Source organism: Letharia columbiana, assembly GCF_014066305.1.
Source record: "Letharia columbiana isolate WasteWater2 chromosome Unknown Sc0000018_s1, whole genome shotgun sequence".
Taxonomy (NCBI): Eukaryota; Fungi; Ascomycota; class Lecanoromycetes; order Lecanorales; family Parmeliaceae; genus Letharia; species Letharia columbiana.
This window is the reverse complement of record NW_023501059.1, coordinates 7,074-33,360: the sequence shown is the minus strand read 5'-3', so window position 1 is coordinate 33,360 and position 26,287 is coordinate 7,074. Positions and strand designations below refer to the sequence as shown.

Below are 26,287 nucleotides of genomic sequence, written 5' to 3'. Positions count from 1 at the left end.
GTATATATATTTACTAGACTTATAAACGATAATATTTAAAAGATACTCTATAAAAAAAAATAGGATATAACTTTTAAATATCTTTCTAATTATTTTTCTAATTATTATAATATTATAATAAAAAAAAAAAAAAAAAAAAAGGAAAGAAGTAGTATATAAAAAGCTTATTATTCTTATCTTAATTTATAGCGCTCGCGTAAAATTTGAGATAATAATTAATATTATAAAATTATAAAAATTTTAAATAAAGAAGAATAAAATAGATATAATAAAAAACTTAAAAAAGAATTTAAGTTTAAATTTAAAGAAAAGTTCGCGAGCTTAATTATACGCTAATAAGTTAATTAATAATTAATAATTAATTCTATTAATATATATAATAGAATAAGATAGAATTAAGTTTAAAAATTTTAAATTTATATATATAGCTAATTATAAATTAAAAGTTATTACGCTTTTTAATTAGATTAATTAAATTATCGTAAATAAATAAATTAATATTCGTAATTATAAAAAAAATATAGTTGAATAGCTCTAATTAAAAAATAGATATATATTATTTAATTTTAGAATAACTTTTTTATTTTCTATTAAAATTTTAAGATTTTTTTTTCAAATTATAGAATAAAATAAGTGCTTTTAGAAAAAAAAGAATCTTTAAATTTAGTCTTATAATTATTAAAGCGTAAGAAATTTAAATATCGCTTATTAAAGTTCGCTCGACAGTTAGATAATTCGCTTATTAAAATTCGCTTATTAAAGATCGCTTATCTATTTACTCGATAGCTCTAATTAAAAAAATAATTATAAATTTAATTTATAAATCTTTACTCGTAAAAAATATAATATCTTATAAATTTTAATAGAATCTTTTATTTTTTAAGATAATAATAGAAATCTATTATTAAATATAATACTTATTAATTAAATAAGAAAATAAGATATTTAAACTATATTTATAATACTTATAATTTTATAATATTAGATTCTTTTTATAATTTAATAGAATATAATTTTTAATATAATATAATTTTCTAAAAGTATAAATTAAATACTTTATATAGTATTAATTATAAAGATAATTAGAATTCTAAATCGAATATAAATCTAAGATTAATATAATAAATAAATATCTAATAGATTTTAATTAAAATCTTTTATTTTCTAAGATAATAATAAGAATCTATTATATAAATATAGTATTTATTAATTAAATAAGTAAGTATAATAAATATACTTTTATATTAAAACTATTATTATAATATAGATAATTTTATAATAATAATTTATTTTAAATTTTAATCAGTATATATAAAAGAATAAGGTAGGGCTGAGCTTGAAAACCTTGAATTTGTATGTGCAGCCAATCATCAATTCGGGGTTATTACGCCTTTTAGCTAGACTGACTAAGTCAGCCCGCTAGCCCTCCCGAGCTCCCTCATCAAAAATTTGTGTGTAGAAGTTTTACACTCTGAAATAACCAGCTCCCTACGGATGCTGTTTTTTCATAATTTCGTAAATTGTAGAACTCGGTATGCGCTTTCTAACGCTGTAAAAATAATGAAGTTTGGCCTACTATTGGTGGATTAAATGGATATTCAAATATGGTAGTCATGGTAGTCACACCAGACGCGTCCGGGATCGGATAATAATCCTTCCACCTGTTTGTTATTCTTCCACCATTCTACCAATTCTATCAATTCTACCAATTCTACCAATTCTACCAATTCCACCAATATGAACACAATCGTCTTCGGTACCCCTCGCCCAATTAGAGCCCCTTACTGACGCCCCCAGGCCACCCCTCGGCGAATCCGCTACTGCTGGCAATCGAGGCCGCAAGCGAGCCCAACAGCTACCTACTACTACTCATAAACGCGTCGGTACCCTCGCACTCAGTTGAACAAGAGGAGGATCTACAACAGGCGAATGCGGAGAACACTACGGAGACAGTCATCAGCAGCAGTGACACAACAGGCCTACTCTCCACGATCTCACACCAATCCACTCAGCCAGTGCAAGAGAAGTCAATACAGCAGGCGAATACGGAGAACACTGCGGAGAAACCAAGCGGCAACAAGGCCCCCAGCACCAAGAACACGGCTCAGCTCTCCAAGATCCCACGTCATATGCTCTCCACGGTTCCACATCAAATCATCACTTAGCAAGCGGAGAACACCACTACAACTTAACCTATTATCCCCACTACATTAAGAAGTAAGAGAAGGAACTACAACAGGCAAATGCGGAGAACACTGCGGAGAAACCAAGCGGCAACAAGGCCCCCAGCACCAAGAACAGGCTCAGCTCTCCAAGATCCCACGTCATATGCTCTCCACGATTCCACATCAAATCATCACTCAGCAAGCGGAGAACACCACTGTAACTTGGCCTATCATCCCCACTGCATTGAGGAGTAAGAGGAGGAACTACAACAGGCAAATGCGGAGAACACTACGGAGAAACCAAGCGGCAACAAGGCCACCATCGTCAAGAACACGGCTCAGCTCTCCAAGATCCCACGTCATATGCTCTCCACGGTTCCACATCAAATCATCACTCAGCAAGCGGAGAACACCACTGCAACTTAGCCGTTCCACATCAAATCATCACTCAGCAAGCGGAGAACACCACTGCAACTTGGCCTGTCATCCCCACTACATTGAGGAGCAAGAGGAGGAACTACAACAGGCAAATGCGGAGAACACTGCGGAGAAACCAAGCGGCAACAAGGCCCCCAGCACCAAGAACACGGCTCAGCTCTCCAAGATCCCACGTTATATGCTCTCCACGGTTCCACATCAAATCATCACTCAGCAAGCGGAGAACACCACTGCAACTTAGCCTGTCATCCCCACTACATTAAGGAGTAAGAGGAGGAACTACAACAGGCAAATGCGGAGAACACTGCGGAGAACAATGCGGAGAACACTGCGGAGAACACTATGGAGAATACTGCGGAGAAACCAAGCGACAACAAGGCCACCATCGTCAAGAACACGGCTCAGCTCTCCAAGATCCCACGTCATATCAGTTATCCACTCAGTCAGCCACTCAGCTAGCCACTCAGTCTGATACTCTACAAGAGGAGAAGCAAGAGGAGGAACTACAACAGGCAAATGCGGAGAACACTGCGGAGAAATCAAGCGGCAACAAGGCCACCATCGTCAAGAACACGGCTCAGCTCTCCAAGATCCCACGTCATATCAGTTATCCACTCAGTCAGCCACTCAGCTAGCCACTCAGTCTAATACTCTACAAGAGGAGGAGTAAGAGGAGGAACTACAATAGGCAAATGCGGAGAACACTGCGGAGAAACCAAGCGGCAACAAGGCCACCATCGTCAAGAACACGGCTCAGCTCTCCAAGATCCCACGTCATATTAGTCATCCACTCAGTCAGCCACTCAGCTAGCCACTCAGTCTGATACTCTACAAGAGGAGGAGCAAGAGAAGGAACTACAACAGGCAAATGCGGAGAACACTGCGGAGAAACCAAGCGGCAACAAGGCCACCATCGTCAAGAACACGGCTCAGCTCTCCAAGATCCCACGTCATATACTCTCCACGGTTCCACATCAAATCATCACTCAGCAAGCGGAGAACACCACTGCAACTTGGCCTGTCATCCCCACTGCATTAATATAGTACATCACTACGGCCTCTACAGGAGGAACATCGGACGATGCATATTTGGACGAATTGAAACCGTCCGATGTCTACAGCTATTTCATTATTCGAAAGATTTCACTGCGGCAGGAGATATTATGGGATTCACACCACTAACTAGCACGTTGTCTCCATTTCTTTCCGGTATTTCGATACTTCTTACCATAAGGACATAGCCTTTCTCTGTTTTTTATAGGCAATTATTACGGATTAATCCTTCACTTAATATACTTCCTAATTAGGCCTTAGCGCGCCTCTCTCCGCACATATATGCCTATATACCACATAGATTAAATCAATTTTATAGTGGTGGAAGTAGGTCAAAAACGCACAGCAAGCGATCAGAGTTCGATTTGACTTAGGGCTAGGGCTAAAATTCGATTTGACTTAGAAAAATCCAACTCCATTTAACTTAGAAAAATGAAAAATTCAACTCCATGAATTTAATTCATAGGCCTTTACTTATATAATATAATTTTTAGAATTATAAATTAATAATTTTATATAATATTAATTATAAAGATAATTAGAATTCTAAGTCGAGAATTAATATAATAATTAAATATATATAAACTTTAATAAAATCTTTTATTTTTTAAGATAATAATAAAAATCTATAAAAATATATAATTATTAATAATTAGATAAGAAAATATAATATATATTTATATTAAAACTATAATTATAATATAAATAATTTTATAATAATAAAAATTATTAATTCTTTAATATAATATAAATCTTTTAAATTATAAATTAAATATATTATTATATAATATTAATTTTAAAGATAATTATAATTTAAAGTAGAATATACTCTTATAAGTAATATAATAATTAAAAATTATATTATAAATTAAGAAAGTCGATAATTTAATTATAAAGTTTTTTATTTTATTATTTATAATAATTTAAAAGTCTATCTAAATTAAATTATAAGCTTTTAATCTATCTTTATATTTATATATAATTTAATATTAAATAATTTTAAAAGCTTATATAAAAGTAATATATTCTTAATCTATAATATTACGTATTTATTATAAATTGCTAATAAATAAATATCTATATTCTATTATTAGCGAATTTCATATAAGAATAATAAAAAGTCTTACTTGAAAAATTATTAGATAGAAAAGATTTTATTATCTTCTATATCGCCTCGATAATAGAACTTTATTAACGATATTTAATATTATTTCTAACTCTATCTATTATATCTAACGAAATTTCTTAAATAAGTCTTTAAAATAAAGCTTTCGAAATTAATAGCGTAGTTAACTTCTAGAAATATTTAATTTCGCGAAAGACGATAGCTAGTAAATTATAATTAGAAAAATAATTAGAAATATATATAAAGCTAAATTTATTATCTAGATAAAATCTATATAATTTTCTTACTTTAAATATATAACTAGCGATATTTTTTCTCTTACTCGTATTCTTCTCGCTTATAATAGATTTTCTAGAAGTCTTATTACTTAACTTTCTAGCTACTTTTATTATTAATAATATTTAAAATATTATTTTATCTATTATAGCCGCCGTAAAAAATATATTAAATCTTCTCTTTCTAAGTTTTTTATTATATTTTTTTTTTTTTAATAATTTACGCGTAGATAGACGTTCTTTAACTATTATAATTTTAATATTTTTATTATATATATTATTAAAATTTCTATCTTTATAAATAATATCTCGAGATTAAAAGATAGTTTAATCTTAAAATAGAGTTACGTTATTATCGCTAAATATATCGTTATCGAATATATATATTAACTCTTTATTCTTTTTAATATATTTATAAATTTATTTAATTTAAAAAGTTAGATAATTATAATAATAATTAGAAAAGAGAAAATTATATTTAAATTTTTTTTTATTATAATAATTAGAATTATAAGAGTTATCTCTTCTTCTTCTAATTATACTAATTACTTATATATTAAAATTAATAAATTTATATAAATTTATTATAAAATTTATTATTAAGTTATAATATTACTATTTTTATTATATATTAGAAATTTCTAATTTTAAGCTTCTTTTATAATAAAGTCTATCTCTTTTTTTTTAATATAATTAAATTTATTAGCGAATTACTCTTTAAATCTATTAGTTAATTATTTTTAAAACTTTATAATTAATTACTTCTAAAACTTTCTAATTAACTATCTCTAAAACTTTCTAGCTAATTACTTCTAAAACTTTCTAATTAAATATCTCTAGAATTTTCTAATTAATTACTTTAAAAACTTTTTAGCTAAGTATCTCTAGAACTTTCTAATTAACTACTTCGAGAACTTTCTAATTTATTACTTTTAAAACCTTTTAACTAATTTAATATTTTTTTAAAATTAAGAAATTAAGTAGCTAGTTAAGAGTTTATTAATAAAAATTCTTAATTAAAAATATTTATATTTATTACTATATCTTTTTAAATATAAGTATAAAATAAATAATATTTTAAAAGTAAGCGATTTAATTAATATTCTAATTATCTTTCTAATAATTCTTTAAAAGAGAAAATGCGTATAGAAAATCGAAAGTATAAAATAAAATCTTAAAAAAGATAAATTTATCTTATAGAATTCTTAAATCTAAATTTTTAGAAGTTTAAAATAGATATTTATTATTATATAAAAGCTAAAAAAAGTTTATTATCGATAATAATCCTTAACTATTCTAATTAGATTATTAAATTTAAAAAAATTTAATTAAAATCTAGCTTTATAATATTAAAAATTAATATTAAATTTTTTTATAAATAAGATTTTAAAAAAACGCGAAAACGCGTTAATAAATTAGCCTATTTTTTTATTAACGCATTCTTAAATTTTCTTATATTCTAGTTTTTTCTAATACTTTTTTTAATTATATTATCTTTTATAATAATATAATTCTATTTAAATTTTCTTATTATTTTTATTATAATACTAATATACTCTTTATAATATATTCTTTAATATCTTATAATAAGCTTTTTATATAAAAATTATTATTATAACTATTTTAAATAAGAGTTTAATTAAATAATAAATTTATATATTTTCTATTATTTCTTAATATTATAAAAATTAATATTATTAATAAAGATAATAACTTTAATTCGCTTTATTATATTATCTTTAAAGAAATAAAAATATTCTAAAAGCTTAAGTAATAGTAAGATATAAAAAATAGTAGATAAATATTTTAAAAATAAGAATATAGTAAAATCGCGTTAGTATTTAATAAGTTTAAATATATATAAATTATTAAAAGTAATTTTAAAAAAATAAAATAATATAAATATAATAGCGAAATAAATAGCTAAAAAAAAACTTCTAACTTTCTTAAAATATTAAAAAATTATTTTTAAAAAAAAGAAGAAAATAAAAGAGAGAATTATCGAATATATTATATATAATTAATATATTTATTATAAATTCTAATTATTATTATAATTATTTTAATATCTTTTTAATATTATAACTAGTATTTATATATAATATTTTATATATTATATCAAAGATAATAAACTTTATAAACAATTAGATTCGCTAGATATAATTTTAATTTTAGATTTTATTAAGAATATTAATATAGAGCGCGATAAATAATTTAATATAAAGGAAGAAAATAAAGATATAATTATTAATATATAATTAAATATTATTAATTAAAAGATTAAGCGATTCAAAAATTCTTAATTTTTTTTAGAGAATATAAATTTTTAAATAACGTTAATAGATAAAATATAAATATAAAAGAATTAAATATTTATCGATATCTTCTTATTATAATAACGAGTATAATAAATTATAATTAAATCTATTAGAAAGAAGATTAAATATTTAAAAAATTTTAAAGATATAATAAACTCTTAAAAGAATATTTATTTTTATTACGTAGAAGTCTTATATAACTTATAAAAATTTTCTTAAAAAAGAATTATTAAAATAATATTTACTAACGTAAATTTTTTTCTATATTAATTTTAATTTTAATATTCTAATCTATATTTAAATAGACTTATTATTTATATATTAATTTTATTTATATTAAACTTATTTATAAAAAATCTTTAATTATAAAATCTAAAAAAATTTATTATCTTTTCTCTTTATATATATTTTTTATTAGAATAAAATATATAATTCTTAAAAATTATATAATATAGATATTTAAGAATAAAAAAGAATAAATATTACTATTAGAATCGATTAGATAATAATCTAAGAATTATAATATAATAAGATATAGATTTATATTTAATAAAGTAAGCGAAGAGATATAAAAGACTTTTAAGTTTATTAATATTAAATTAATATATAAGAATATTACTAATATATTTAAGCGATCTAAGCGCTTTTATAAAAGTATAGATTATTTAAATTTAAAATCTTAATAAGCTAGTTATATAATTCTAATTCTAGATTAAAAATAAGAATATAAGTATTTTTCGCTATTATAATTATTTTTAAATAATAATAATTATAAAGATAATTAGAATTCTCTATCGCTATAAAAATATATATCGCGATTTATAATTTTTTATATAATAGATTCTTTTCTTAGTTAGATTATATTTAAAAGTCTTAAATAATAAGATATTATTTAATACGCGATTAGATATTTATATAAAAATAAGATATAAATTTTAATTTAATTAATAGACTTAATAGAAAAATAGAAGTAAACTTTTAAATAGATTAGATAAAATATAATAGATAAGTAATAAGTAATTTCTAATTCTAATTATTATTCTAATAAATAAATTTATATTTTAATAATATTCTATAAAAAAAAGTATATAAGCGTAGTTTAAAGAAAGTTTAGAATTTCGCTTTTTACGCGAATTATTATATATATAAATAAAGATAAAAGCTTAGATTATAAGAATATAAATAATATCGAAATTAAATAAAATATAAGTATTAAAAATAATTCTATTATACGCGCTAATAATTAAATAAACTTTATCTTTTAAGCTATTTAAAAGTGTAATATAAAATTTAATAATAAGCTTTATTATAGTTTAAATATAATAATATTAATATATTAATTAATAAATATTAAGCTATTATAAAAATCTTAAAATATTAAATATAATTATATCTAGAAGATAAAATTATAAATCTTTATTTATATATAATTAATTTAATATATAATAATAAAAAATCTATTACAAAAGCTACGCTATCTAGATTAATACTTTAATCTTAATTATTACTCTTATTATTATATAAGTAATACAAAATTATCTTTTATTTAAGTATATCTAATTCTTAATTTTAATTATTATTATAAATATCGTTAATTTATTCTAAAATTATTAAATCTATTTTTATATATTTTCTATATTTTATATTTTTTTTAATTAAATAGCGATTAAACTTTAAATTAAAATAAATACTTAAAAGAGAAAAGTTTATAAGTACTTAATTATATAATTTTATTTCTTTTATACTTTTTATAATTATTAGAATAATTAATAATATATAATTATATCTTATAGTTATATTTATAATAATTAATTAATTTAGTAATTAAAGATAAATATATTCTTCTTTTTATTCTTTAAACGACTTAATTAAGATAATTATAAGATTTAAATTTTTTTCTATAATATAACTCGCTTTTTATATATTATATAAAGATAGATATTTATTTAAATAGAGATTATTAGAGCTAATTATAAAGCGTAATAATAAAAAATTTACTCTTAAACTAATAAATTATAAAAACTTCTATTATCTTATATAATATTTTAAAAATAAATCTTTAAATATAATAGCGCTTTAATAAATTTTAATTAAATATAATTTAACGAATTAAGCGCTAAAAGAGGAGCTTTAAGATTATAAGATTAGTTAATTTTTAATAATAATAAATCTCGCGTAAAGCTTAAGCTATAGCTTATATTAGTTATATATAATAAATATAATAATAATTAAAAAAATATATTATCTAATTTTTATTAACGCTTTAATATTATTAAAGTAAAGATAATATCTATTAAAATAGAGATAGTATTTATTAAAGCGAATAATAATAGCGATTAAAGCGATAATAATATCTAATAAACTCTTTACTTTAACGCTATATCTAATACTTTAAAATAATATTAATTTTTTTAAAAAGCTATTAATAATAGATTAAGCGTATATAAATTAAGCTTTTCGCGTAATTTATCTATATATTAACTTAAAGTTATTAAAAAATAAAAAATAAATATATAATTTAATAACTATATTATACTTTTAATATTATTATAATAATATTAAATTATTTAAATAGAAGTTTAATATATAAAGAAGATAGTCTAATAATAAAAAGAATTAATATAAAAAAGAAAGTCTTAGAGAGAAAGAAGAAGAAAAGAAAAGCTTAAATATCTATCGCGCGTATTAAATCTTTAGATTACTTTAAATTATTTAACTTAAATTAAATATTAATAAAGTACTTTCTCTTTAATTTTCAAGATTTAAATTTAAACGAATTATATTTATTAAATATTATTATCTAATATAATTTTAATTATTTTTATAATAATTATAATTATTATTATAGCTTATATAAATTAAAAAATAAAAAATTTAAAAGAGCGAGTTAATAAATAATTATTTTTATTTAATTTAACTAGTATTAAACTATTATAACTTATTAAAATTTTTATATATTTTATTTTTACTTTCTTATTTTTAAGTCTTACTATCTTTATAGAAATAATTATTCTTTAAATTAAACTCTATAATAATATACTTAAAATAGCGTATAATATATATTCTCTTTATTTCTAATATCGATACTTATTAGAATTAACGCACTTTTTAATAAAATAAATTTTAATTAAAATTAAGAATAGCTTAATATTTGTAGATATTTATATAAGCTCTTTAATTCTTTTATATATATCTACTAATTTATCTTTTTATAATAATTAAAGTAGAAGAGATTAAGTTTAATAATTTATTATAATAAATATTAAATACTAATAATAATAACGATATTAAAGAGTTTTAATATAAATTAATTAAATAATAATTAGATTTTTAATTAAAATAAAAAGCGAAGAATAAGCTTAATTAAAATAAAAATATTAAGAGATCGCGATAGCGAATAAATATATTTATATTTAAGAAGAAACTAATTAAAAAAGTAAAGAAAGTCGATATCTTAGTTATTAACTACGCTATAATTATTAAAAAGTATAAAATTAAATATATTAATATATCGTTATTATAATAGAAGTAAACTTTTAAATAAATTAAATAAGATATAATAGATAAATAATAAGTAATTTTTAATTCTAGTTATTATTCTAATAGACTTATATTTTAATAGTATTATATAAGAAAAATACGCGAGCGTAATTACGAAGAAGTTTAAAGTTTTATTTATTACGCGAATTATTATATATATAAATAAAGATAAAAGCTCGAATTAGAAGAAAATAAATAATATCGAAGCTAAATAAAATATAAGTATTAAGAATAATTTTATTATACGCGTTAATAATTAAGTAGATCTTATTTTTTAAGCTACTTAAGAGTATAATATAGAATTTAATAATAAACGCTATTATAGCTTAGATATAATAATATTAATACGCTAATTAATAAATATTAAGCTATTATAAAAATTTTAAAATATTAAATATAATTACATTTAAAAGATAAAATTATAAATTTTTATTTATATATAATTAATCTAATATATAATAATAAAAAGTTTACTACGAAAGCTACGTTATCTAAATTAATATTTTAATCTTAATTACTATTATCGCTATTATATAAGTAATATAAAACTATCTTTTATTTAAATATATTTAATTCTTAATTCTAATTATTATTATAGATATCGCTAATTCGTTCTAGAATTATTAAATATACTTTTATATACTTTCTATATTTAATCTTTTTTTTATATATCGCGAGAAGATAGCTTAAAGAAATATAGCTTATTATATTAAACTACGATACTTTCGAGAGAATATTAAGAAATATATTAATTTTTCTAAATTAATAATTTAATAAAAAGATTATAATTATAATACGTATAATTTTATACTAAATAGCGATATCGAAAATATATAATAAATATATAAAATCATCGTCGACGACTTTAATTATAAAGTATCGGCGGATTTCGCGCGATTAATATTAAGAAAAGATAAGCTTTTCTTATTATTAATAGATATAGCTTACTTTCTTTTATATATATAAAGTAATAAAATATAATTATATTTAATTTTATATCTTATTAATTTAGCGTAGTTATTAATTAGAATAATAATTAGAATAGCTATTTCTAAATATAGAAATTCTAATTAAGATATTTTATATATATACTATTTTATAATATAATATTATAAATATATTATATCGTAAAATATCTCGCTAAGATCTTATATTATATTAGATATAAAATAATATAAATCTTAATAACTTATATCTTATTAGAGTATAATATAATAGATTAATATATTATATTATATAAGTAAAGGCCTATAAATTAAATTTATAAAGTTAAATTTTTCTAAGTTAAATCGAATTTTAGCCCTAGCCCTAAGTTAAATCGAACTCTAATCGCTTACTATACGTTTTTAATCTACTTTTACTACTATAAAATTAATTTAATCTATATAATATATAGATATATATATACGAAGAGAGGCGCGCTAAGGCCTAATTAGGAAGGTGTATCGAGTGTAAAGAATTAAATAGAGAAAGGCTATATTCTTATAATAAGAAGTATCGAAATATCGAAAAGAAATGAAGATAACGTGCTAGTTAGTGGTGTGAATCCCATAATATCTTCTATCGCAGTGAAATCTTTCGAATAATGAAATAGCTGTAGATATCGAACAATTTCAATTCGTTTAAATATATATCGTCCGATATTCCTTCTATAGAGGCCGTAGTAATATACTATATTAATGTAGTGAGGATAATAGATTAAGTTACAGTGGTGTTCTCCGCTTGCTAAGTAATGATTTGATATAAAACCGTGGAGAGTATATGACGTGGGATCTTGGAGAGCTGAGCCGTGTTCTTGACGATGGTGGCCTTATTGCCGCTTGGTTTCTCCGCAGTATTCTCCGCATTTGCCTATTATAGTTCCTCCTCTTACTTCTTAATATAGTGGGGATGACAGGCTAAGTTGTAGTAGTGTTCTCCGCTTACTAAGTGATGATTTGATGTGGAATCGTGGAGAGCATATGACGTGGGATCTTGGAGAGCTGAGCCGTGTTCTTGGTGCTGGGGGCCTTGTTGCCGCTTAATTTCTTCGTAGTGTTCTCCGCATTTGCCTGTTGTAGTTCCTCCTCTTACTTCTTAATGTAGTGGGGATGATAGACTAAGTTGCAGTGGTGTTCTCCGCTTGCTGAGTGATGATTTGATGTGGAACCGTGGAGAGCATATGACGTGGGATCTTGGAGAGCTGAGCCGTGTTCTTGGTGCTGGGGGCCTTGTTGCCGCTTGGTTTCTCCGTAGTGTTCTCCGCATTTGCCTGTTGTAGTTCCTCCTCTTACTTCTTAATGTAGTGGGGATGATAGGCCAAGTTGTAGTGGTGTTCTCCGCTTGCTGAGTGATGATTTGATGTGGAACCGTGGAGAGCATATGACGTGGGATCTTGGAGAGCTGAGCCGTGTTCTTGACGATGGTGGCCTTGTTGCCGCTTGGTTTCTCCGTAGTGTTCTCCGCATTTGCCTGTTGTAGTTCCTTCTCTTGCTCTACCTCTTGTAGAGGTATTAGACTGAGTAGCTAGCTGAGTGGCTGACTGAGTGGATGACTGATATAACGTGGGATCTTGGAGAGCTGAGCCGTGTTCTTGACGATGGTGGCCTTGTTGCCGCTTGGTTTCTCCGCAGTGTTCTCCATAGTGTTCTCCGCAGTGTTCTTCGTATTTGCCTGTTGTAGTTCCTCCTCTTACTCCTCAATACAGTGGGGATGATAGGCTAAATTATAGTGATATTCTCCGCTTATTAAGTAATGATTTAATGTAGAATCGTGGAGAGTATATAACGTCCGGACGCGTTTGGTGTGACTACAATATTTGAATATTAGTTTAATCCACCTATCGCTAACTTAAAAGAAGTATATAAGAGAGGATATATTTATTTAGACTCTTTTTAAGAGTCTTTTAACGCGTTTATAAATAGTAGTAAGTAGCTATTAGGCTTACTTACGGTCTCGATTATCAGTAATAGTGAATTCGTCGAGGAGTAATCTAGGGGCGTTATAAAGGGGCTCTAATTAGGCGAGGGGTATCGAAGATAATTATATTTATATTAGTGAAATTAATAGAATTAATAGAATTAATAGAATAATAAAAGAATAATAAATAGATGAAAGAATTATTATTCGATCCCGCACGCGTCTAGTATAACTATTATAACTATTATATTTAAATATTCGTTTTATTCACTAATAATAGGCTAAACTTTATAATTTTTATAGCGTTAGAAAGCGTAAAGCGAGCTTTATAATTTGAGGAATTATAAAGTAACTATTTATATTGTAGGCTAAGTACTTTAAAGTATAAAACTTCTATATATAAATTTTTAATAAGAGAGATATAAGAGGGCTATCGAGCTAACTTAGCCGATCTAACTAAAAAGCGTATAGAACTCGAATTTATAATTAACTATATATATAAATTTAAGATTTTCAAGCTTAGCTCTATCTTATTCTATTATATATATTAATTATATCTTTTCGACTAATAGTTTAAATAGTAAGCCTCGAAATCTAATTAGAGCTAGATACGATTTCGAAGAACTTTAAATATATTATTTAGATAATTCTTTAAATAGAGCGTTATTCGAAGTCTAAGCGTAAGAGTCTTAACGAATATAGAACTTTCGATATAGACCTCTATAAGACTCTTTATATTAGAAATAGTTTCTATAGAGATTCTACGAAGTCTCTACGAATAGATATTTAAATTTAAATAAGAATATCTAACTATTAAGCGTAGATACTCTCGAAATTAACTTTTTAACTAAGTTATTAATAATAATATCTACGCTTTATTTTAATCGATTATAGTTTAAAGAATATAGCTAGTTACTTCGAAGCGATACTAGCTATAATCGAGAGTAATACGCTTAATTAATAAAATTTAAAAGTCGAAGATTCGAGAATACTTAAATCCTCTATTAAAAAATTAGAAACTTAATTTTTTTAGAGGATCGCTCGGATAATAGTTACGTTAAAGGCGAGCTTCGAAGTCGAATATTTTCGAGTAGAACGCTCTATTTCGATAAGGACATTTCGAATACGACGCTCTATATAAATGAGATTTCGATTAGAATAGTTCTATTTCAATGAGAATATTTCGAGTAGAACGCTCTAGGGCAAAAAGCCTAAAAAATAGACGTCTAGAAAAGAAATCTCGAAGCCGATTAAAATAAACTTAAATTTAATTTATATACGCTAAGGCGAGGCTATAGATTTAAAATATAGCTTTATTTCTATATTATATCGATACGAAGGCGAATTAAAGGTCTTTTACTTAATAGCTTCGTAGATAAAGGCCTTAGAGATAATTTTAAGCCTCGTAAATAAGTAAGTATTTAGAAGTCTTTAAGAGAGTAAATTCCGAAGTATAGGACATATTATTCTTAAGATCGTAGATCTTTTAAGAAGTAAGTTTCTGAAACGTTACGATTTTTACACTGTCTTCAAAGCTCGAAGACGAGCTCTCGAGAGATATTATTAGAAATAGTCTCTACGAGATCTCTACGGAGTCTCTACGAATAGATATTTAGATTTAAATAGAGGTATCTAACTATTAAACGTAGATATTCTCGAAATTAGACTTTTCTAGCTAAGTTACTAATACTTTAAATTCTTCTCTAATATTCTTATTATAGTCTTTCGAAAGAATTATCGCTCGCTGAAATTTAAAGAAAATAAAGACTTTTAATATATATTATATTAAGTTTAATTAATACTTTTCTTTAATAGTAACTACGATAGTAATATCGCGTCTTAGAGATTTCGCTAGTATATCGTCGATAGTACTTTATTATAGCGTTAAGAGACGATTAATTTAACGAAGATTTATAAAGAATTAAATAAATAGAGATTAAAAAACGTAGTTTAATATCGAATAGTTACTTAATATTTATTTTATAATTATAAGAAAATTTATAAGATACTTCGATCTAATTAGCTAGTTACTCTCGAGTTAAACTATAAACGCTAAAACTTTAAATTAATATTAAATAAGTTTCTTTATAGAATATTATATAGCTAATATCGATCGAGACTATCGACGGCGATAGTAAGATCTATAGATAGCGTATTATAGTTTCGAAAGATACTTAGATATTTATAAATAAGAGAAGCTCGCTTAATAAGTTTAATATAAGATTATTATTAAGTAATATAAGACTAAGAAATTAATTTGCGAATATAAAAAAATAAGACTATTTTAAAGATATTAAATAGTTTTAATTCGTTTAAAAATACGATATCCGAGAATTTATCGATATCTATACTACGTTTTATAATATTTTATACTATTATCGAGCTATATACTAATTTCGACTATATTTACGTACTTAATAAGTCTAATCTCATACTAATTTCGACTATATTTATTTACTACGTTCTTGATTATAGATAGTTCTAATAACTAAGCTTATATACTTCGTCGAAATCTATATCGAGTTCGAAGTATTTATTATACTTTTATATATAAACTTAATTCTTATCTATAAGATTCTCTATCTCTATAAGATTTAAATTCTATATATTAAAAGTAAGGCGAGTTATAATCGAGTATTTACTCTTCTTTACATTAGTCTCGACCTTTACTTTTATATATTACTTCGTAAATCTTTAAACTTTTCTCTTAGCGAATTTCTTAGTAGATTATTAATATTAAAGCTATATTTTTATAATACGTTTCTTTAATTTAGATATAGTTTAATTTCTTATTAATAGATTAATTAAGTTATATAAATAAAGTTTTAATTTCTTTTATATATTATTTATTAGACTATTATTTCTAAGATCGTTAAGACTATTATTTCTAAAATTATATTCGATATACTTAATAAGATTATTATAGAATTTAAGAAATAATTAACTTTCTTAACTTATTTTATTATAAGTATATTAATAGATTTCTCTAAGAATAAATAAGAGTATCTTATATACGTTATTTAAATAATTTAGAAGATTATCGACTATAGAGTATAAGCGATATTATTATCTAATAGATATATACTAATTAACTTTCTCTTTAAGTCTCGCTATAATATAAATAATTTTAAAAGTATTAATAAGAAAATAATTATTATTATAGATAAGTTTATCTTAAATTCTTATTTTTTAGTTATCGAATAATATTAAATTAATATTTATAAAGATAGATAAATTTAATAGTCTTAGACTAAGTAACTATCTAACTAGCTATAAAGAGATTAGTCGATATCGATATACTCTTAATATCTTAAAATTTTATAGAGTAAGTAGTAATGAAAATAGAGGCGGAGTAGAGATATTAGACGAGTTTTAGCTCTACGTTTTCTCTCGATTAATATAAAATTATTAATAAAGATTCTTAGTAGATAGAGAGCGCTATATATATAATATATTAAGTCGTAGCGAATTTAAAGACGAATATCTTTTATATAGATTATCGTATATAAGATAGAGCTAATTATAATATATAGATAAATGACGATATAAAGAAAGATATCTTAGTATTAATATAAGTAAATTAAGTAAGAATTTATAATATTACGAATATAGATAGAATTAAGTAAAGAGATCTCTAAAATTCTAATATTACAAAGGCGTTTACGAGTCGAGAAATTTAATAGATCTCTATATTAAGAGTTGAAATTTAACTATAACGTTTATAATACTCGTTTTCTAATTAATAAAATCGTTATAAAGACTATAAGTACTCTAAATAGTATTCTTTCGAATAATAGAAAGTTCGTCGAAGGTATATTAATCGATAATAGACTTTTTACGAGAAACGAAGTAGAGAAGAATTTCTTATATTCGATATAGAGGATTCGTTTTTTGATGAATTAGACTATTATTAATAATATAAATTATTTAATATAAATTCTTTCGAATAATATAGATATTATATAATAGAGCTTCTATATAATAGAAATACCTAGCGTTTTCTTTATTAGACTCGATCGCTTACTTTAAATAAAAAGTAAAAAATACTCGTTAATTCTCTTCGTCGAGGGGTAGATAAAGAAGTTTTATTATAATGTTAAAACTAGTATAAATATAATATTAGTATAAGTAAAATAGAATTAGAATAATAAGACTATCGAATTATATATATGAGAAGAAGATATAATATAATAGAAGATATTATTAGAATCGATATAGATGTAATATTAATATAGATATATTAAATAAGATAACTAAGATATCGAACTATATAAATAGAAAGAAGATATAATATAATAGAGAATATCTTCCTTAAGGCTCGCTAGTTATAGAACTAAGGGATATATTAAGAATACGCTCGTAATAGAAGATATCTTCTATTAAGACTCGCTAGTTATAGAATTAAGGGGTATATTAAGAATACGCTCGTAATAACGTTAAACGATTATATTATTAAGTAATTAACGATAATAATAATTTTAGATTAAAAGAATTTATTAAGATTAAAAGCTTAATAGAATAAGATATATCTTATATAATAGAGTTTATCTAAAATACTTAATTATATTATTTATCTAAGAATTATTAGAGATAATAGATTTCTATTTAATACTCGATAGAGTAAGATAATTAAGAAAGACTTTAGATATATACTCGCCCTTATTATTAAAGCGAATATAAGAGATTTTATAGCTATATAATTTAAGATAAATCTTAAATTATAAAAATATAGCGAAGATTTTATTTTTATAGCGAAGATAATAGACTTTAAAGTAGAAGATAAAATTATTTTTAAATATTATAAAGTATTTATAATTATTAAAATTAATAGAGAATAAAGGCTCTATAAGATCGCTATAAATAAATTCGCTTAATTATATATTAGGCGTAGTAAGATTAATATAAAAGATAATCTTCTAATATTTTATAATATAGTACTTATAAATATACTTATCCGCGATATTCTTAATAAAATCTATATTTATTATTATAGCGAGAAGTTTATTTAAATTCTACTAATCTAAATAATTTATATAAATATATTAAAGTTAATAAATCGAATTTAAAGAAATACTATATATTATTAAGATACTATTTAAATTATCTTAGAAATTAAAAAAGAATAAATCTCGATTATATATATTTATAAGCTTTAAATTATCTTTAATTAGAGCGTAGTTAATCTTATAAAAATTAACTATAATATTAATAAAAAGAAGATTAACGTTTATATCGAATATATATAAGACGTTAAGTAGAATAATATTTATATATTTATTTTAAATAAAGTAATCTAAGCTAATAATATTATAATTAAGAGATTAAATTTAATTACTCTTAATATCGCGAATAGAGTAAAAGTAGATTTTTTTATAAATAATAAATATCGAATAATTAATAAAGAAATAGCGAGAGTAACTAGAGTCTATTATTATATAAGAGTATAGATTAATAAAGTTAGTAGTTATTAAGTTATACTTTAGACTAGAATTAACGGCTATTAAGTTAATAACTTTCTTATTATTAATTATATTAAAAATATTAAAATTATTAAAACTAAGATTTATATAATATATAATTAAATTTAATTCTTCTAGAAAGATATAATTAATATTAAGATACTTATTCTTCTCTAAAGTAGAGATATTAAAAAGTATCTCTTTAATATACTTACGCTTAATACTAAGACTCTTCTTTATATTATTAAAATTAATCGCGACGATTTAAGTCTTCTTTTTATTTTTCTTATTTAATATAAACTTTTTAAATTTTAGATAAGAGAATTTAATCTAATATTTAGCGAAAGAATATTTAAATTTATATTTAGCGATCTTACTAATTAAAAAGATATAATATATTTTATAAAATATTTTATATTAAGTAATATTATATCGTACTCGAGTATAATATAAATAAAGTCGAATATTATATTATTTTTCTAATATAAATTCGAGATCTTAGCGAAATATCTTATAATATAATATATCTATAATATTATATTATAAAATAATATATATATAAGATATTTCTATTAAGATTTCTATATTTAGAAGTATAAGTAGCTATTTTAATTATTATTCTAGTTAATTATAACTATTACTATTATCTACTATAACTATTACTATTATAACTACTACTATTATAACTATTATTATTATAGCTATTACTATTATAACTATTTCTATTATAATTACTTTTATTATAATTATCTCTATTATAGTTATTATTATTATAACTATTATATAATAATAAATTATTTTAATAATAAATAATAGTAGCTATAATAGTAATAGTTATAATAGTAATAGCTATTAAAATATCGAGTATATAATATATAGAACGAATAAATTAATTCTTTAAAACCTCTTCGAGACTAGATTCTAAATATAGTATAAAATTAAATAGTTGGAAAATATAATAGCTAAGATATATGAAAGTTATATTTCGATAATAGATATAGTAGTAATAGCTATAATAGTAGTAGTTATAATAGTAATAGATATTAATAATAATAGCTATAATAGAAATAACTATAGTAGATAGTTATAATAATAGTAATTATAGTAATAATAGCTATTATATCGAATTTATTAAATAAATATATCTAAATATAGAAATTTTAGTCGAAATATTTCATATATATATTATTTTATATATATATTATTTTATAATATAATATTATAGATATATTATATCGTAGAATATTTTATTAAAATTCTATACTATATTAGATATAAAATAATATAAATCTTAATAATCTATACTATATTAGAGTATAATATAATAGATTAATATTTTATATTATATTATTCGATAAACGTCGACGTCGAGATAATAAATTTAGTCGAGATTCTTCTTTTATATTTAATAGCTTTCTTATATTAATTATTAAATAACTCTATTATTAATAATTTAATATATCTTAAATTACTACTCTATCTACTTCTAATAAGAACGAATTAGATTAGATTAAGCCTTAAAGTAGTAAAAAAAAGCTACGAAAATTAGTAAGAGATAGACATTTCTTAAAAAACGTAATAATCTTCTTTAGCGTATTCTATTACTTTTAGAGTATTAATTAATAGTAATTAAGTATCGAGTAACTATTAATTATCTTTCAAGTAATCTATTTCTTACTTTACGTACTATATTTAATCTTATATAAACTACTACTATTTAAGAAATACTTCGAGATAATATTAATTTATATATCTCTATTTAAAGTTCTCGCGATTCTTATTAATACTCTATAACTATATTAGAGCTAAAAATCTTCGTCGCTATTATAATCTATATAAAAATCTTTTACTTTTCTACTATTTATAACTATTAAAGAACTAATAAAATTATACTTATAACTTTAATAATTATAGAGAAAATAGCTTAAGACCGCTATATTCTTCTTCGAAAGTATATATATTATTTAAATCTCACTTAAGAGAATCTTACGACTATTAAAATAGATCGATAAAAGTAATCGATGTGATATAAGAAACTTCTTCTATTTATTAGCGAGATTCGAAAGAATTAAGATCTTCTTAAGACGTCGAATTTTTATATAGCGATCGATAAATGTATAATTAAGAAGATAGAGCGTATATCTTATTCTACTATAGCTTTAGATAAGTTAATTAAAAAGGAATATAAGCTCTTTATAATTAATAATAACGACTATCTCTATAATTACGTATAGTATTTCTTAATATAAAGACTAGAAGATAAATTAAAAACTAAAGAACTTAAAGAAATATTAGCTATAATATTTAAATTAGCTACGAATATTTTTTTAAAGAATATTATTCTCTTTATAAATAACTATTTTACTTATTCGAAGCTGGCTATAGCTCTAAGAGATAAAAGAATTACGATATATGAAACTATAAAGTCTACTCGACGAGATCTTCTAAAATTACTTATAAAGATGAAATAGATATTTGCTAAGAATATTCCCTACGGAGTTCTTACTATAATAGTTTAAGATAATATTCTTATAATAGCCTAGTAAGATAATAATCTCGTTTTAAGACTTACTACTAAATATAATATTCGAGAGATTAATAACTATATCTTTAAAAAAAGAAAACGTCTTAATAAAACTAGTATAAATACTTATATTACTTTATCTACTTTTAAGAAGAATAAGAAGAATATCTAAGAGAAGGAATTTAAGATTCTTAAGCTTTTCTACTATTATAATAAGTATATAGAAGAGATAAATTAATTTAATACTCTAATGGCTGTATATACTTTCTAGCGAGTCTATAATCGTAATTAAATACTCTTATTTCATTAATATTTAAATAAGAGTCTTATAAATACTTTTAAGCTCTATAAATTAATAGGAGTTATTTAAGAGTATTAGAAATTTCTTAAAAGTATAATAATAGAGTTATTGAAAGAAGGAGATATCTATCGAGTAAGATTAAATTCTATCTCTATCTCTATACTATTAAAGATATTACGAGATAATTATAATTAGTAAGACTTAAAGGCTATTTAGACGTATCTTATATATTATAAGAATATTTAAAATCGAGATTTTAGATAAGAGATTAGTAGAAATAGAGATAATACTCTTAAGATATATAAGAAATATTAGAATCGATATAGATGTAATATTAATATAGGTATATTAAATAAGATAACTAAGATATCGAATTATATAGGTGGGAAGAAGGTATAATATAATAGAGGATATCTTCGCTAAGGCTCGCTAGTTATAGAGCTAAGGGGTATATTAAGAATACGCTCGTAATACTACCCTCCCCCTTCGTTAAATTATATTCTATAATTAATAAGTAGAAAGATAGAAAAATAGATATATATATATACTTAATATCTAAAAAAATAATAAAAGTAGTAAAGAAATAATCGTATTCGGGAATCTTAGTATCGTATCTTTCTCTATAAGAGATATTATAAACGATAGTAGCTTTTTATATTTACGCTATAGCGATATCGCTAGTTAAGATATAGACGTATATAGAGAGCTTAGCTAAGAGAAAATCGATATAGTATAACGAAAACTATATCTATGAGCGTAGAGGTAAATAATAATAATTTTCGAATTCGTATTTAAGCGAATAGAATATCGATGAAATAATACGACGTAATTAATTAAGGGCTTTCGAATCGAATTAAGTCGTAGACGTTAAAAACTCTAATCTAATATTAAATAACTTTAATATAGTCTTCTCTATAGTATATTATTTAGCTAATATCGATTATATTTAATAACGACGATAGCGTAGTTTATATATATACTAATATAGCTTCGAAAGGTCTTTAGAGTTATATTAGTAAGGGGGGCTTACGCGAAAGACTATATATAAGATAATTCTTAATTAATATAGATCTAAGAAATCGATTCTCGAATATAAAAAAAAATAAGGCTATTATAAAGACATCGAATGATTTTAATTCGACTAAAAACGAGGTATCCTTTATTATTCTATAAATTAATCCTTTATAGATAAGACTCTTCGAGATATTATTTATAAAAGTCGTTTACTAGATCTTAATAATTTTCGAATTTATCGTCGTTTATATTATACTAGATAGAGTTATTATCGAAGTCTTTCTACTTAACTTTATACTTAAGACGACTATAGATTAATTTAAAGCTAAATATTTCTTTAATAATCTATTTAATTCGACTATTAATAGTAATATACTCTAACGAAGAATTTACTTATTCTAATAAGAGATTATTTATCGCGAGACTTAAGAGATTAAGATAAAAGACGTCGTAGATTCTTATATTTAACGAAAGTTTTAGACGATATAAGATTCTAATAAGATCTATAATCTTAAATAGATTAAGTCTTTTATAGTCTAATTTATAAAAAGAGCGATTAAAGATAATATTCTTACTATTTAAAAAGATCTTATCGCCTATTTAAAAAGTAATCTTTTATCGATACTTATTAATTTACGTAACTATAGTCTTTTAAGCGTAATTTATATTACTTCGAATATACTTAAGAACTTATTCTATATAATTCGTAATATTCTTTATTTAAGTAATATTAAAACGCTTATATATAATCTCGTAGTCGATAGTATTCGAGCTAAAAGTTATTTAAGAATAAAATTCCTTATTTATAAGAAAAGATAAGATATTAATAATCGATAAGGTAGTATTATTATTAGCGAACTCGATAATAGATAGCTATCTTATCTAGTCGTTCTATATATAGTTATAATATATTTAAAGATAACGCTTTATATTCTAATTCGCTTATTCGATTTATTTATTAATTTTAGAGTAAAAGACTATTAATAGCTTAACTATAATATCTAATCTCTTATAAAAAGACTTCTATATAATAGCTATAAATTAAGAGTCTTAATTCGATATTATTAAGATCGATAGATTATATAAATAGAATACTTTCTTAAGTAGTAAGTTAATTATCTTCTTAGCGATAATATCTTTATTAATATCGAAATAGATTATATAGTAATATTTCTTAGTAAATTAATCGATTACTATTTAAATAGCGTTATAGCTATTAGATATAAATAAATCTATAACGAAGTCGACTAATATATCTTATTATCGCTTCTATAAGATTAATAGAGACTATAGTAAATTATACTCCCGATCGCGAGGCGCTTTAGCTCTCTAATAAATATAGTAATTCTAAATATAAATAGCTATAGTAATTCTTATATCTCGCTAATAGTATTTTCTTTTAAGTAGCTTATAAGTATATACTATCTCGAAATATTCGTAGAACGATTAATCGTATATCTCTCGAATAATATCGATATATATATTATCGAATATTTATAAACGATTCTAATAATAAAGTACCCCGTCTTATACGAAGCATTTACTAAGAGTAATCCCTCGAAACTTATTCTTATTTTCGACGATAGCCTTACGAATTTCTATATAATATTTATCTTTCTTATTAGTCTCTACTACTTTATAATAGATAAGATTATCGATTATATATATATCGATATATTTATCATCTAATTTCAATCGATTAGAGATAAAGATTATTTGATACTATTAGCGTAATCATTTATTCTCGAAATCGATTAGTTTATACTTAGTTATTTATATAAGTATATCGACCTTAACGTTCTAAGATCTAGATCGATAAATAATCTTTATATTAAATTCTAATAATATATTTAAATATCGAGTCTAGCGTCGACTAAGATTTCTTCCCTTAGTAAAATATATTAATTCTTTATAATCGATAAAGATTTTAATAAAAACGTTTATATATTTTAGCTCGAGGCGCTAGTATTCTAGATAGCGAATAATTACTAATAGTTTCTTATTATAGATCTAGTAATTATACTTAATAGAGGTTAGATTTTTACTATAGAAGACTATTAGATAAAGTACTTTCTTATTATTATATTAGAAAAGAATATCTTCGTTAATATAGTTAAAAGAGTTAGTCTCTAGAACGGCCTTTTTTATTCTATCGAAATAATATAGAATTAAAGCTTTAGTAATAGCGACTTTAAGAAAGTAAAAAGCCTTTTAATATACTAGAAACTAATTAAATATAGCCTCCTTTATTATAAGTTTTACTATAAGTTTAACTATTTTAGAGAAGTCTCTAATAAATTACTAATAAAAATTATAAAATTCGATAAAGGTCTATATCTCTTTAAGGTTAATAGATATAATTTACTTAATAATAGTCTAAATTTTAATAAAATCTATTTATAACTCATTTATAGATATTAATAGATTTAGAAACTTAATTTCCTAGACGTAGAATTCGCATTTAAGGATATTTATTTAAAGGCCGATATTTCTTAATTTCTAGAGAATTTATCTAACGTATTAGATATATTTCTTTTTTATCTTACTATAAATAAGTATATTATTAAGATAGATCTAGTAGAAGTCGTTTAGATATTCGAATAGAATATTATTTATATATTATTAATATATAATCGAGCTATTAATTAGATCGAAGGGGAGAATTCGATATTTATATACTTTAAGAAAGATAATAAAAGTAGTAAAATTCTCGCTATCGGGATATATACGTAGTTTATTAAACGCGGCTATAATATCTAATCGAGTAAGATATTTATATCTCTAGATTCTTACTAAAATCTTATCTATTAGTAGAATTAGATATTAATTTCTTTTAGTAATAGCGTTTAGCTTTTAATAGTTTATATAAAAACGTAATTCTCTATTTAACTTTTTCGCGAATAGAATAAGTAAGGCGAATAGTATATAGCTTAATATTATAAATTTCTTCTTTAGATATTCATCTAGATACTTCTTTATTTATTCTAGTTTATATCCTAATATTAAATAGATTCTACTTTTTGGAAATTTCGTTTTATTAGAGTTATTATTAAATTTTAGCTTATAATTATAAGAACGATATAAGAGAAGTATATCCGCCTTAATTCTATCGAAAATATCGAGATAGTTATAATATTTCGAAGATAACTTACATTTTATCTTTTTAGAATTAACCT

The 26,287-nt window shown here is 22.7% G+C and overlaps 1 protein-coding gene across 1 annotated transcript; it reads left to right on the top strand.

Moving 5' to 3' along the window:
* Nucleotides 1-1,737: 1,737 nt before the first annotated feature.
* On the top strand, nucleotides 1,738-2,165 carry HO173_006130 (uncharacterized protein; the record flags this gene model as incomplete). Its single annotated transcript, XM_037308041.1, has 2 exons — nucleotides 1,738-1,756; nucleotides 1,798-2,165. 2 exons carry the CDS (start codon nucleotides 1,738-1,740, stop codon nucleotides 2,163-2,165), a joined length of 387 nt encoding a protein of 128 aa, XP_037164815.1.
* Between the last annotated feature and the right edge of the window lie 24,122 nt (nucleotides 2,166-26,287).